Genomic DNA, 13522 nt, shown 5'->3' with positions numbered 1-13522 from the left:
CATGTTATATTTACCTAAATATATACATTTAGCCAATACTTTTTATTTTGACATAAATAATACCAAAAAACTGATTTATTTTAATTTATTTCTAAATAAAACAGAAAAATCTACATGATCATGTCATAGGAATAATAAAATCAAATTAACAATATTTTAACAATTTATATATTTTATCTGTATAATTAGATGAGTTGTTTATAAAACAAAATGAGATATGCAAAAGATCTAAATGCCATACTTACCCAGAAAAACATTTTTTCTTCTGCCAATTCTATATACAACACAAAACTGTAACCCTCGAAATTAGTGAAAATATATCATAAACATTTAGGTCAAAATAAAAAAAAATTATTAAATATAAATTAAAATAGATATAGATAGATAGATAAATAAAGGAAATTAATTACAAAAACGAATGCTCCCCTTCCTTAGTCCGTTATTCAACTATTACTTAGTATATCTTAACTGGTCAGCTGGCTAATGACAATTTCCAAAAAAAGTACCAGTTAACAAACGATTTAATATAAAACGATGTGTTGTTAAAATTATTTGGTATTATGTTTTAAAGTGTATGATAAAGAAAATAATCCCCATTATACTACCCTTACGCATTACAGCAACGATAGTGGTTCGATAGATCGAGTTCCCTAAAAGTATGCAACGTCACCATAATATCACCGCACCCAAGGTCATTTCTACACCCTACTTTTCTTCACTCAACTAACGCAAGTAGTGAAACACTGTGCACTGTATTGTGTTCACATTTTTTATCGTCTGTCGATAAACTACTTTAAGACAAGCTGTGAATTGTCCAATTTCTCTTATTTACGTTCTTAAATCACACTCTGCTTCATACATAACTTTATATTGATGCAAAGAACAAGAGATCGTATAATATTAATGTATAGACTGCTCACTCACACTTTCAACAAAATTGCTTCCGAAGGTAAAAAAATAGCAATACGGACCTGCGCTCTATTAATATACTACGAGGATTGTCGCCGTACACTCAAATGACGCACTTAAAGTGTCGCAAACCATAATCGAAGCAAATGGACAAGACGAAAACAAACTTGACGTTCTCTATAACAAGAGTTCGTCGTTCGAATGATGTAAAACATACAGAGCCAGAATTCAATAATACCGCACTGCGCGGAGTGTACGAAACGGATTTTATCACTTATTTGTCAAAACTTAACCTTCGCGTTGTGTATACTACAAGTATTAAGAAAGATATACATGTTGATAATAAATTTGTCTTATTTTTACGCGCAAATTAAATGCGAGTGTCCTTTCGTCGGTTGTGAAAATAAGAAATATGGAATTTGTTATCGGCGGCACCGCAGCGATGGGTGCCTGTTTGTTTACGAATCCTCTGGAAGTATTGAAAACGCGTCTGCAACTACAGGGTGAACTGAAAGCCAAAGGTCAACACGCCATCCACTATAAGAACGTGTTTCACGCTGGTTATGTGGTTTTGAGAAACGACGGCATGCTGGGACTTCAGAAAGGTTTAGTGCCCGCACTTTGGGTTCAACTGATCATGAATGGAACTAGGTTAGGTAAGTCAATGACAGTGGGGATTAAGCACAGATCGAAAGTATAGTGGCTGGCCTTTTTTAATATGGGATGATACCTTATATTTCAAAGCCTGTGAAAAACATCAAAAAAACTTGGAGACAAAAGTCATTTCGATTCACTTATACTTTTTAAAAACTATATTATTATATCTACAGGATGGTGGTATTTCCTTAGTCAAGTAACACCTTTATTCTTAATTGAACACCCTCTATATTAAGACAGTTTTTAATTTATTGGAACTTTCTATACGTTTTTCACATATCACATCACATATATCCGCACAGTGTTGCCAGACTTCGATTTAACCAGGAAATTATAAAAAACCTTAAAACGTAACTATTTAATACTCAAGTCAATAGAGCTAAATTGAATTAAGTTTGTTCGAAAAGTTGTGCAATACATTTGTCTTTATCAAAAATTGATTGGCAACTTCTCCCACATTAAAAACAGTTTGTGTTTAGTTGAAAATGGATTGCCAATTTGTGTTCTACGAATTTATCGTCATTAGAGTGAAGAGTCGGTGATATATTTTTCCTCTTTTTTCTAGTTTGGAATAATTTGGAGTTATAAATGACGGAAATTTTTTATTTTTCTGTATAGATCTTCCGCGAAAATAAATTAGAAATTGAATAAGAGATCGTAAAATACCTAATTACCCACCGATCTAGCGTGCGGGAAGCGTCACGTTACCACGTCAGTTTCGTTTCCCATGAATCCGAGCCACTTCGGACATTTCCGGGATTTTACCGCACCGATTTGGGAACAATCGGATGTTTTCGGAGATATTTCCCACGCTTTGAATTTTGACGTTGGTCAATTCTGACGGTCATGTCAGTGAATGTATTCGTGTTTTGCGAAAATGTACCCAAAAACTAACGGTCGTAGAAAAAGTATAGTATGCAACACGTTCGGTAAACTTTTTAAGTCACTCGTCACAAATGTTCTGGATGTAATAAATCGATATAATAAATTTATAGCAACTAAGATTTCTAGTTAACAGCTGAAAATTTTCGGAACCTAATGAAAGGATTCGAATATCAGAGTCCACTATTACTTTATTCCTACCAAATTTCTACAAGTAACTTGTCAAAATTTGTCAAACATATTCGTGAACCAACATAATGATGTTCAAAAAAAATTATCAGTATTTAATAATTTATTATTATTAATATCTCAGCATATTAAATATTACATAAGCAAATATTTATTTTTCAGGTGTATTCGACTGGGCGAATTCCCGCGGCCTATTAAAGGACAAAAATGGAAGGATAGTGTTTTTTCAAAGTGTTCTAGTGACTGGCGTTGGCGCGACTATAGGACAGTACTTGTGCAACCCGTTTTTCTTAGTGAAAACTCACATGCAGGCTCAAGCTGCGTCGCAAATTGCTGTGGGATTTCAACATAACCACGAAGGTTCTTGGAAAGCACTAAAAATTATTTACGAAGGTTACGGGGTAAGCTCATCAATTGAGGAAGTCGGAAGGTAATGGTGTAAGTCGATATTTGAAACTGCTATCGCTACTTATGTAAGGCCCCCACATTATAATTGATTTTAATAATTTTTCTTCCAGTTTGCGAATCTAATTTAAATTTAGCACACTTATTACTAATGTCCTTTCAACCAGATTTGGCATAAAACCCTTAATACCAAAGCCAAATGTCCATGACTTTAAGAAAATAACCTCGAACTCTTTGTTAAAAGTTTTTCGCAAATTTTAAAACACCCATCTCTAATTTGAGAATATATTGTATCATTTTTGATTTCTACGTTTTACATTTATATTCATTTCCAAACGGGCTGCCTATTCCCATAACTTATTTGATCTTGAAAAAAATGTTACGCCTCCAGAATTCGGGAATTATTCTAAATTTTAAGTTATATTTGGCACTCGAGGGCACTCTGTGCATCTTAGCGGTATGAAACTAACCTAATCTTATGGCAACCTTAAAAGGTAGATAAGCTAAAAGGCCTATAAACAATAGTTCTTTGAATGCAAAAGATAAAACCATACTCTAGAAAAGTGTTGAGGCAATCTGGCAAATCTCCTTAATACATTTAACTAATTTTTCATATTGTGCCTTTCTGTTCAAACGCGGTAATGTTTGTTGCGCATGTCTTAAATCCAGATAAAAGCACACAACGACCGTCTGCCAGACCGTCACAAAACATAAACTGTGACCACCACTTAATTTCTTGAGTAAACTCAGGCCTTAGATTTTTTTTGCATATCATTTGCGGACACCCTGTATAATTTAATAAATATACTATATTGTTGGTGGAGTTCTACGATTTTTCACTTTATATATTGGAAACTATATACATATACATATACAATTTCCACACACTCGTTCTCCCAGAACATTTAACGAGATCTAGATGTGTTTTGAGACAATAGGCTTGTAAAAATACCGCATCCAAACTTATTGACGATCTGTCAGCCTCCGTGTTGGTTGTTGAATGTCTCTAGGTCGTTAGATAAAAACGAGATTTTAAATCTTCTCTATCAATTTTTTTTTCATGGTTGCTCATAAGTTCCTATATTATCGTCATAGGCAGGGCCTATATATCTCTAGTAGCTGTATGTACATATTAGATCATATAGTGGCCACACTACGGAAAATATCATAGCCGCGATGTATGTATGTCAACGGCGATGTTGAATGCCTCAAGATCAGTGGAAAAAAAACTATATTTTAAATCTCGCGCATGCGCAGATTAAAAGGACCTTCTCAATTTTTTTGTTCATAGTTGCTTTATAAGTTTCTGTATTATCAGCATAGCCAGGACCTCTATATCTGTACGCTGTATAAGGAAAACCAATACAACACTTTCAACGACTTGGTTGTTCCCGCTTTCATTAACTTTAATTAATTTTTTAAGGTTAGGGGATTATTTCGCGGAGGCGCAGCTAGTGTTCCCAGAGCGTTCGTCGGGGGTTCCGCGCAACTGATATCGTTTGAGTATGCCAAACAACTGATACAATCTTACGGCATCACGGAACATTTCCTTTTAAAATCCTTTTTGGGAAGCATGGTCGGTGGAGTATCTCTTACAATAGCGATGACCCCGTTTGACTTAATTTTGACCAGGCTGTACAATCAACGTAAGTACCAATAAAACTACATGTAAAACTAAATATTGAAACTTTGAATATTTGACTGAATACTTAAATATTTCATCAAGCCCTTTCAGAAATAAAAATTGATAAAGTGGAGAGGACAATTTATTCACAAAATAAGTCAAATATTTATGAATGGTTTGGTTGCTATAATCCAGCCAATAGAACGGGTTTTTTATGGTTTGGCTCAGCCAATCACGTTTACATTTGGAAGTGTTGGATCTTTCCCTGTATGCTGTGTTTCTGGATAAAATGTCAATAATTTATCAAAATTGTTAAAAAATAGTTTTGGATTCAGATTTTTCATCTCAAAAAAACCTATAGGAAAATTCTACATGCTTTTGGGAAATTACGTCGAAATCCACTTTTGGGCCGGGTTATTCGGCCCAAAACTCGACGGTCTATATCTCTTATTAATAATCATGATAAATTGAAATTTATATGTTATATAGCTTTATCCTTTATCGGATGATCATAAAAAGTCTAATAGAAGTTACACTATTCGCCATCTCGAACGGTTTATGTGAGAGGCTCAAAAATTTCAAAAAAAAATTACAATTAAATGGTTGGGTGCGCGGATTGGAGGTGGAGGGGGGGGCTTTTAATATCCGATAGATCTCATTGACCGCCATCTCTAATTCAAATTACAATATTCCCGAAGCAACGTAGGTAGTTTAAATAATTAAAACTTAAAATTTTTGAGAAAAATCACTGCCAACTACACACACAAATTTTGGAGCGAGGTCTTTTTTTTTCTTTAGAGGTCTTTTCTGACACACCTCTTGCTGAAAAGTCTTCAAGTCCTAAGGATCGATAGACCGGGTTTTCGCAGTCCGTAGCTATAGCTGTAACTTACCTTCGAAAACAGGTTAGGACGATCGCAACTGGTTATTCCAGACTCAACACCACAAAACTGCTTTCCTTTCCATTAATATTCAGGAACAAAACACGTCTCAAATGGAAATATCAATAACAGCAAACAACCAAATTCGGCGTTTAAATTCTAAATGTCCGAAATATTAAGGACTTTCATTTGGGTCCTGTTTATGAGCACAATTATACATATTATTTCTGGTATAGAATAAAAAACAAACAATAAGATTATTTTATTTAAAGTTTACTTGACTTTTGTAAAATAAAAAGGATCGTTTGAGCATGATTTAATTTAAAACATTCTACTATTCAATTTACACAAAGAGTGTGTGGAAAAGAGCAGTGGATTCACTGAGGCAGAGTACACTAGCCTATTATCGATATCATAAAATAGTTTTTCTATAGTATAGCTGGGGTCGACCACATTATACACATATAAAGCATTCTTGTCCATAACATTCAACTAATTTTTTATATTGATTATTTAAAAAGAAATGAAGAAATTGTCAGTTCAAAACTAATATCAAAAACAGACTGAAGTACAGTTCTCACTTCTTAAGTGAATATGAAAATTAAGAAAATAATTAATCGAAAGAAGAAGCTCGCTTTAGCTCTCATTTCACAGAAACATAAGACCGATGTGGATTTTTCGTTATTTTACAAATGTTGATTTATTTTATCGAATTATTTATATAAGTAAACATTATTATTGTTATTGTTAAGCGATAAGAATAGTCGAGTTTGCCCTAATCACGTGATCTGCTATTTTTCAGCAACGGATGAAAAGGGAAAAGGCTTATTGTATAGAAACTACGGCGACTGCATAGTTAGAATTTATAAAACCGAAGGTATTTTGGCGTTCTACAAAGGGATTGGACCAATGTACTTGAGATTAGGTCCCCATACGGTACTGTGCCTCGTATTCTGGGATATTTTGAAGAATGTCTACGATAAATATTTTTTAACTAACCCGGAAAATTTATAACAGTTCGTTCTAGCTAAAAAAAATGTTCATTTAACAAAAATTTGTATATTTCATGGTTATCGATAATATAGATTTTTTAAAGTTACTTGTTTTTTTTACAATTTCAGCATTTTGCATTCTTTTTAAAGTTTATGAAGATGAAACTAGATCACCCGATAATGAAATCACGTATCAATAGTCAAAATTATGTATTGATTATTTTCGAAATTCACTCTTCGGTTTTTTAATATTTCATCACATTCCTATTATTTGTGTTAAATAACTCAAGTTTTATTTAACAATTAAATTCTCTCCCCACACCGGCAATGGGCGGATATTCCCAGTTATGTTTCTCAGATAAAGCACACTCAAAAGGAAGAAAATCGTTTCTATGATGGTTTAAAACCAACCAATCTCTTTTATCTATAGTGGGTGCATTTTTTTAAAGCATGGCTGCAGTAAAATCCGAAGAAATCGAAGAAAATGATTACCAAGATGAAAACAAAATTGAGATTGTTGAAGAAACCGTAGAAATTGGAAAGAAAAAGAAAAAGAAGAAAAAGAAAAAGGGTAAATTGTGCGCTTACTCTTATTTATAAAATCTAACTAAATTTTAATAGGTGAAAAAGATGCAGCCGATACCGATCCTCCGGCAAATCAGGAAGATGAACACGAAGAAACTGAAATGAAGGTATCGGAGGAGGGCGAAAAGAAAAAAAAGAAACGTAACCGCAAAAAGGGTGGGAAACTTACACAAACGGATCCCCCATCTATCCCGATTGCTAACTTGTACTCTGATGGAGTGTATCCCGTGGGCGAAATTCAAGATTACCCTGTCGTGAATGATGATAGAACTGCTAGAGATCGATTTACATCTGAAGAGAAACGTGCTTTGGACAGAATGCATAATGATATTTACAATGAAGTTAGATTGGCTGCCGAGGCCCACAGACAAGTATGGATTACTCAGTTACATCTCATGTTTAAGTTTAAAAAATAGTATAAGTTTTTTTTTTCATGTTCATGTTTGATTTAATTCCAGGATATGATAGTTTTGCGAACATCGAATTTCTTTTTATTATCAAAGCCAAAGCAGACAATGGAAAATTGGAATATATGGGGTCGCCAATTAAAAAGGACACTCGACCCTATTTTGAAAAGTAATTGTCAAAGACTTGGGGTGAAAACCCTTTTCAATGACTCCAAGTTTTAACAAAATATCTTCAACTATTCTGAAGTTATTGACATTTTTTTCTGAAAATATTCCAACACCACCACTTGTCCCTAAGAGCAATAATTTAAAATTCAAGCATGAGATCATTCCCCCTGGTGGGGCATTTTCTTTTGGCCGCTTTAGTCATAAATTTCTTCTCCAAATTTTTACCACAATTCCTTTTCGAGATAGGCCCCAGTGTCCTTCTTAATTACTTCCCTACTGATACATAGCAATTACCTAAATGTCCATGAAATAAAAATTGTTCAATTTTTTAGACTCGAAAGTATATACAAAACTGGATAAAACCGGGCATGACAATGATAGAAATATGCGAAACTTTGGAAAGCGTTGCTAGAAAACTGATTGATGAAAACGGGCTAAAATCAGGGTTAGCATTTCCAACGGGTTGTTCAAGGAATCACTGTGCCGCCCACTATACCCCAAATGCAGGCGACAAAACAGTCTTTGAATATGACGATGTTGTTAAAATTGATTTTGGAACGCATATCAATGGAAGGATAATTGATTGTGCATTTACGCACACATTCAATCCAAAATACGATAGGCTCATTGAAGCTGTTAGAGATGCTACTAATACGGGCATTAAAGCTGCGGGTAAGTTTTAGTTATTATACAGTAAATATCTCTCAAATTGGACACTATCTAAACCAGGGTTTCCCAAAGTGGAAGTGCCAATAATACCACAGGAAGTGGATGAGGATAAAGATATTGAAGCTTTAAATATGGCAATGGGCCGAAGCAAAAACTCGATACACTAAAGACAGAACAAATTGTTATCAGTACATAAAGTTCTTGGGAGTTCACTTTAATCCCAAAAGTTCATTTGAACCTCATATCAATATCTGTCAAAAAACTAAAACTAAAAACGCTTGATCTATTTCTTCTTGTTTGAGTCAATAGCAATAATATGGAGCCAGTCTCCTCATGCAAATGAACATATAGAGCTGATGTAAAACAGAAATATTGGATTACTTAATTTATATAAGAGAACATTTAGGTAATTATGCAAGACATAATGTTGTTACTCTAATAATGTATAATGTATTAATGATGAAATGGACCCAAAATTTCTTGCATTGAAGAAATATAATTAAAAAGTTTAATATAAAATTATTCAAAAAGTTTCCAAGTAATATTAACCCAATACAATTAAAAACTTATATACCGTTCTCCTTTAGTTTTTTTTGCAATTTTTATATGGATTCAATTATAGTAGAAACTTTGTATTTTCTAAATGAAATATTTTTATAGTTTATTGTAACATGACATTTTTCAATAAATTTTCTATATATTACTGCTTTTGTATATGAAAAATCCCAATTTTTTAGTAAAATTTAAATAAAAACACACAAATAATTTTCAATTCAATTTCCTGCTCTCATTCTTTTTTAAAATTTGCAAAAATGTAAAAATAATTTTTGAGTTTTTAAAATATTTTTTTAACAAAGCGTCTTAGATCAAAACTTCTAAAATTCACCAATAATCACTTTTGGTTTGTTTATTGTTTTTGTAAATTTTTATTTCTCGTTAATTTTTTAAATAAACTTCCACAGCCTACTATAATACTATTTACAAATCTGTGCAGGAGGAATCCAGAAGATTTGTAAATTTTTTCCCTTTCAGGATATTGTACACCGCCATTAACAAATTGCAAATTAGAAACACTCTGGTATAATTAAATTTGTTCACTTTAAAGTTTTATTTATTTTTATTTATTACTTAATTGCTTTTTATTTACAAGTGGATGTCTACTATATTGTATTAGTAATAAATGTGCACTTTAAGGCATTGACGTTCAATTGTGTGAAATTGGTGCTCAAATTCAAGAGGTGATGGAGTCATATGAAGTGGAATTGGATGGGAAAACTTATCAAGTTAAACCAATTCGAAACCTTAACGGACATTCGATCTCACCTTATCGTAAGTACTAAAAATACAATGAAGAGTTTATGTTAAGCAATGACAAATGTTGACAGAAATTTTCATAGCGCTTTTTGTGTTACAATTTTCATAAAATAGTTCTTTCACAAGAGCTATTGTTATTATTATTATTATTACACTATTTCAGTATTGCAATTGGAATGACTGTTGACCTATACACCTAGGTTTAAAAAACCTGTATGTGTTAAAGCCCAACTAATTCATCAAATTACAAACCTACAATGATTAAATCCTAATTGAAATCGGAAAAGTTAAATTAACTGAACAATAAAGAATATGTTTACCAGCCAAAGTTTTCACGAATATAGATTTTGGCCTCTCATATAGGAAGCAGATTATAAAATTTTGGCCCTAAATAAATTATTGCCTGCTGGAAGCTAACATTTCTGTGTATATGCCCTAGTTTCATGCCTGCGTGGAAGAATCTTTATGGATGTATATACATGTACTGAGTGTTTACCTTTCAGCCCTCCCCATAACATTTCAAGTATATATACCCAGCATTACTTTTTTTCAAGAAACCTGACCCAAGCAAACCTTTTTTTTTTTATTACTGAAGACAGACTTTTACTTCCATCAACAAGGGCGTTTTCCGTTCAGTGTTGCGTTTCTTTAAGACTGTAGTGGGATAAACAAGTAGAGCAACAGCGATTATTCCTAAATTGAAGTAATTATTTTCCGTATCCAATACCAATAGTGCGCTGGTGATCCAAAAATTGATTGTCGAAGTCGAATATTGAGCGGAATGACTGTAATTGCTATTGGAAAACTTTACTGTTTGTCTCTCTGCTCGTATGTTGTAAACTATCAATGAAACAAGTTCAAATTCATAAGTGCTCACATAATTGTCGACATTCCCAATAAGCATTTTTTTCTGAAAAACTCTAAATTGTATTCAAATTTTATATATGTGGACATATAAAAAGGTTTACTTCCGATATATTTCAAATAAACCTGTCTGTGTGCGTAGTAAATACCCGGGTTTTTTACATTTTGCTTTTCTAATATTTATAAATATTTTCAAGGATTTCCAATTTCATTAGTTTCATAGTTTCACTTTCAGTGAAGATTTTTGATTTTTTTTTACTTCTTTTCTTTACTCCTTTTTACAACAATTTAATGTTGAATTAAAAAATATATATAAAAAATCCCCTAAGGTTTCTCTATAAAAATGTTTCGCTATTCTCTTAATCGACATGGACTAATCTCCTTAGTCCAGTTGGACCATGTGATTTTCGCTGCATTTTTTTGCAATATTAATAAACTACGAAACGATTTTGGGTTTAAGTTTTCAACTTCTTTTTGCCAACTTTTTGTCCCAACAAGCAGAGGTAATATTCGATATGTCGTTTAAGGAATTCACGCGGGCAAAACCGTCCCGATCGTTAAAGGGGGCGAGGCGACGGTCATGGAAGAGAACGAATTTTACGCCATTGAGACATTCGGGTCCACAGGAAAAGGAGTCGTGCACGACGACATGGAGTGCTCGCACTACATGAAAAACTTTGACGCGGCTTACGTACCATTGCGGTAAGAAACGTTTAAACAGATAGCTGGCCACAGAGGGGAGCGAGTCACTGGGTAAAGTAAGTAAAGTAAATTTTGTCAGTTAGAGGTTCGGTTGTTATCGATATAATAGCAAAGGCTCACATAAACGAATGTTGACGAAATCTCGGTCAAAAATCTAGCGCTAATACCTCTAATTAAAAAAAAAAAAGATTAAATGTGGAAAAAGGTGAATAACTATATATTTTCAAAGGACTTTTTTCAAAAATTTTTCACATTGTTCGGGATCTGAGTGTTCCATATCTGTATGAAGAAATTAAGAATAAAGAATTTTCAAAAAAACACCTAGCCGTATTGCCATCATTTGTACTACCCGATCCAGGCTTTGATCAATCAATTAGTTAACTCAAATCTTTTTGCAATAAATAATTAATCTTTTTTAATTTTTTTAAATATTTATTATTGTTGTAAAAGAAAAAAATAAATATAAAATAAATGTATTAATGTTTAAAAGCCGACATGCGCGGAAGTACTAACTTTTTCTCTAAAGAAAAGGTGAAAACCAACTGGTAACTGAAAAATTTATACTACATTAATATAAAATTTCCTGTTTCTACAATACTGTATGATTAAATGAAGGTTATTCTATATAGATTTTTACAATTTACTTTCTAGACTAACTAATAAGAATTATTGAAAAACACGCAACAATAACTAAGTTGCAATATTTGATTTTTGGCCGGGATTTCCCCGAAATTTGCATCCGTAAGACAATCAGAAGTAATAACTAATATTAGGGAATTGAGCTTGCATTTTTTTAATGACATTTTTTGTGCTGAAATTTTACGCTCTTTTTACTTGCAAAATGTCAGAAAACTAGGAAGAATATCGGGGATATCGATATTATTGGTGTCAGAGCTTCACTCTACAATATTCCAATACGCTATTGCTGAACTGCCAGAAGTAAATTCAGAAGAGATCAGTAAATTAATAATTTGCTAAAATTACAAATGAAAAAAATATGACTGTTAGTTCACGAGCGCGTTTTAAATATTTATCGAATATTTATACTATTTATCATATTTGAATATACCGTCAAAATTTTCTATTTACTATTTGAAATTTTGCATTAGCACTAAAGTGTTGTCGCCGTCTGTGCGTAGCTGCTACACATGTTCTGAACACCTGCTATATTGTTTCCTATTTTTCTTTATTTCTCGCTTTCTTATATAGTCTCATAAGGCACAATTTTTGTTGCAAGGGAATGTTAAGGCCTGAGAGGCAGTTTAGAATGAAATTTAGAAGCTCACAGATTGTTAGTAAATTCGTCATCATTTGCGTTTCAATGCAAAAATTTGCCTGATTTTTAAAGAATTTACAAAAAATAACTTTTATGTTATTGTATAAAAACTATCAATGTCTTCCGAACTTACTTTTGACATTTGAGCGATAGTGTAGGAAATATATAAGGGATATAGGAAAAATAAAACTATGTAGACAAATCGTCGGAAGTGAACTTGATGAAAAAACTAGGAGATATAATGACCAATGTCAAATGGAGGCCCGCCCTACACGCTTACTATTGATAATGAATGTTTAATAAGTGGAGGGATTCATTAAACAAGAAGCTTTAAAGGGTATAGGCATAGGGTTATTTGGTTATTGAATACTGCAGAATAGACATAAAGCAAAAGCATGTATAATTTACATACATGAAATACTATTTACAAAACTTCTTGACTTCTCTTGCGTTGGTTGTTGATGAATCAAACTTGTTGGATGATTCATCAACACTACTTATTACCATTACTTATTTCTTCCTACGGCCTATCACTTGATATGTGGTAACTGATATAATTTACACTTTACCCAGTGAACCATTCTCCGTAGAAAGCTCTTAAGACCAGTTCACTAGTTAAAAGTAACAACCTTTAAGGAAAGTCTTTTTTCCACCACAGTTTGCAATCTTCCAAGGCTCTGCTCAACGTCATCAACAAAAATTTCGGCACATTGGCTTTTTGCAAGAGATGGTTGGATCGCGCGGGGGCGACCAAATATCAGATGGCTCTAAAAGACCTCTGTGATAAGGGCGTCGTGGACGACTACCCACCGTTGTGCGACATAAAGGGGTGCTACACGGCCCAATTTGAGCACACAATCATGCTGAGGCCTACGTGTAAAGAGGTGGTGTCGCGAGGAGATGATTACTAAAGCCGTTATATTTTTCACATAATTCAATGTTGTCGGCGTACATTGTTTTTACCGTTTAAATAAAACACACCCTAAACATGTTACGAA

At 33.1% G+C, this 13522-nt stretch overlaps 2 protein-coding genes across 2 annotated transcripts; both read left to right on the top strand.

Annotated features, from left to right (window-relative positions):
• Nucleotides 1-217: 217 nt before the first annotated feature.
• LOC132703266 (solute carrier family 25 member 35-like) lies at nt 218-6609 on the top strand. The gene is made up of 4 exons (XM_060672415.1): nt 218-1565; nt 2800-3038; nt 4466-4688; nt 6350-6609. Exons 1-4 carry the CDS (start codon nt 1322-1324, stop codon nt 6559-6561), a joined length of 918 nt encoding a protein of 305 aa, XP_060528398.1. The 5' UTR covers nt 218-1321; the 3' UTR covers nt 6562-6609.
• A 365-nt stretch (nt 6610-6974) lies between these two features.
• On the top strand, nt 6975-13518 carry LOC132703435 (methionine aminopeptidase 2). Its single transcript, XM_060672691.1, has 6 exons — nt 6975-7110; nt 7161-7495; nt 8032-8371; nt 9563-9697; nt 11074-11248; nt 13183-13518. Exons 1-6 carry the CDS (start codon nt 6990-6992, stop codon nt 13433-13435), a joined length of 1359 nt encoding a protein of 452 aa, XP_060528674.1. The 5' UTR covers nt 6975-6989; the 3' UTR covers nt 13436-13518.
• The last annotated feature ends 4 nt before the right edge of the window (nt 13519-13522 follow it).

The sequence above is a fragment of the Cylas formicarius genome, unplaced genomic scaffold, assembly GCF_029955315.1.
Source record: "Cylas formicarius isolate icCylForm1 unplaced genomic scaffold, icCylForm1.1 PGA_scaffold_6__28_contigs__length_40554024, whole genome shotgun sequence".
Classification (NCBI taxonomy): Eukaryota; Metazoa; Arthropoda; class Insecta; order Coleoptera; family Brentidae; genus Cylas; species Cylas formicarius.
The sequence above is the reverse complement of the archived record's forward strand: the minus strand, read 5'-3'. Positions and strand labels throughout refer to the sequence as shown.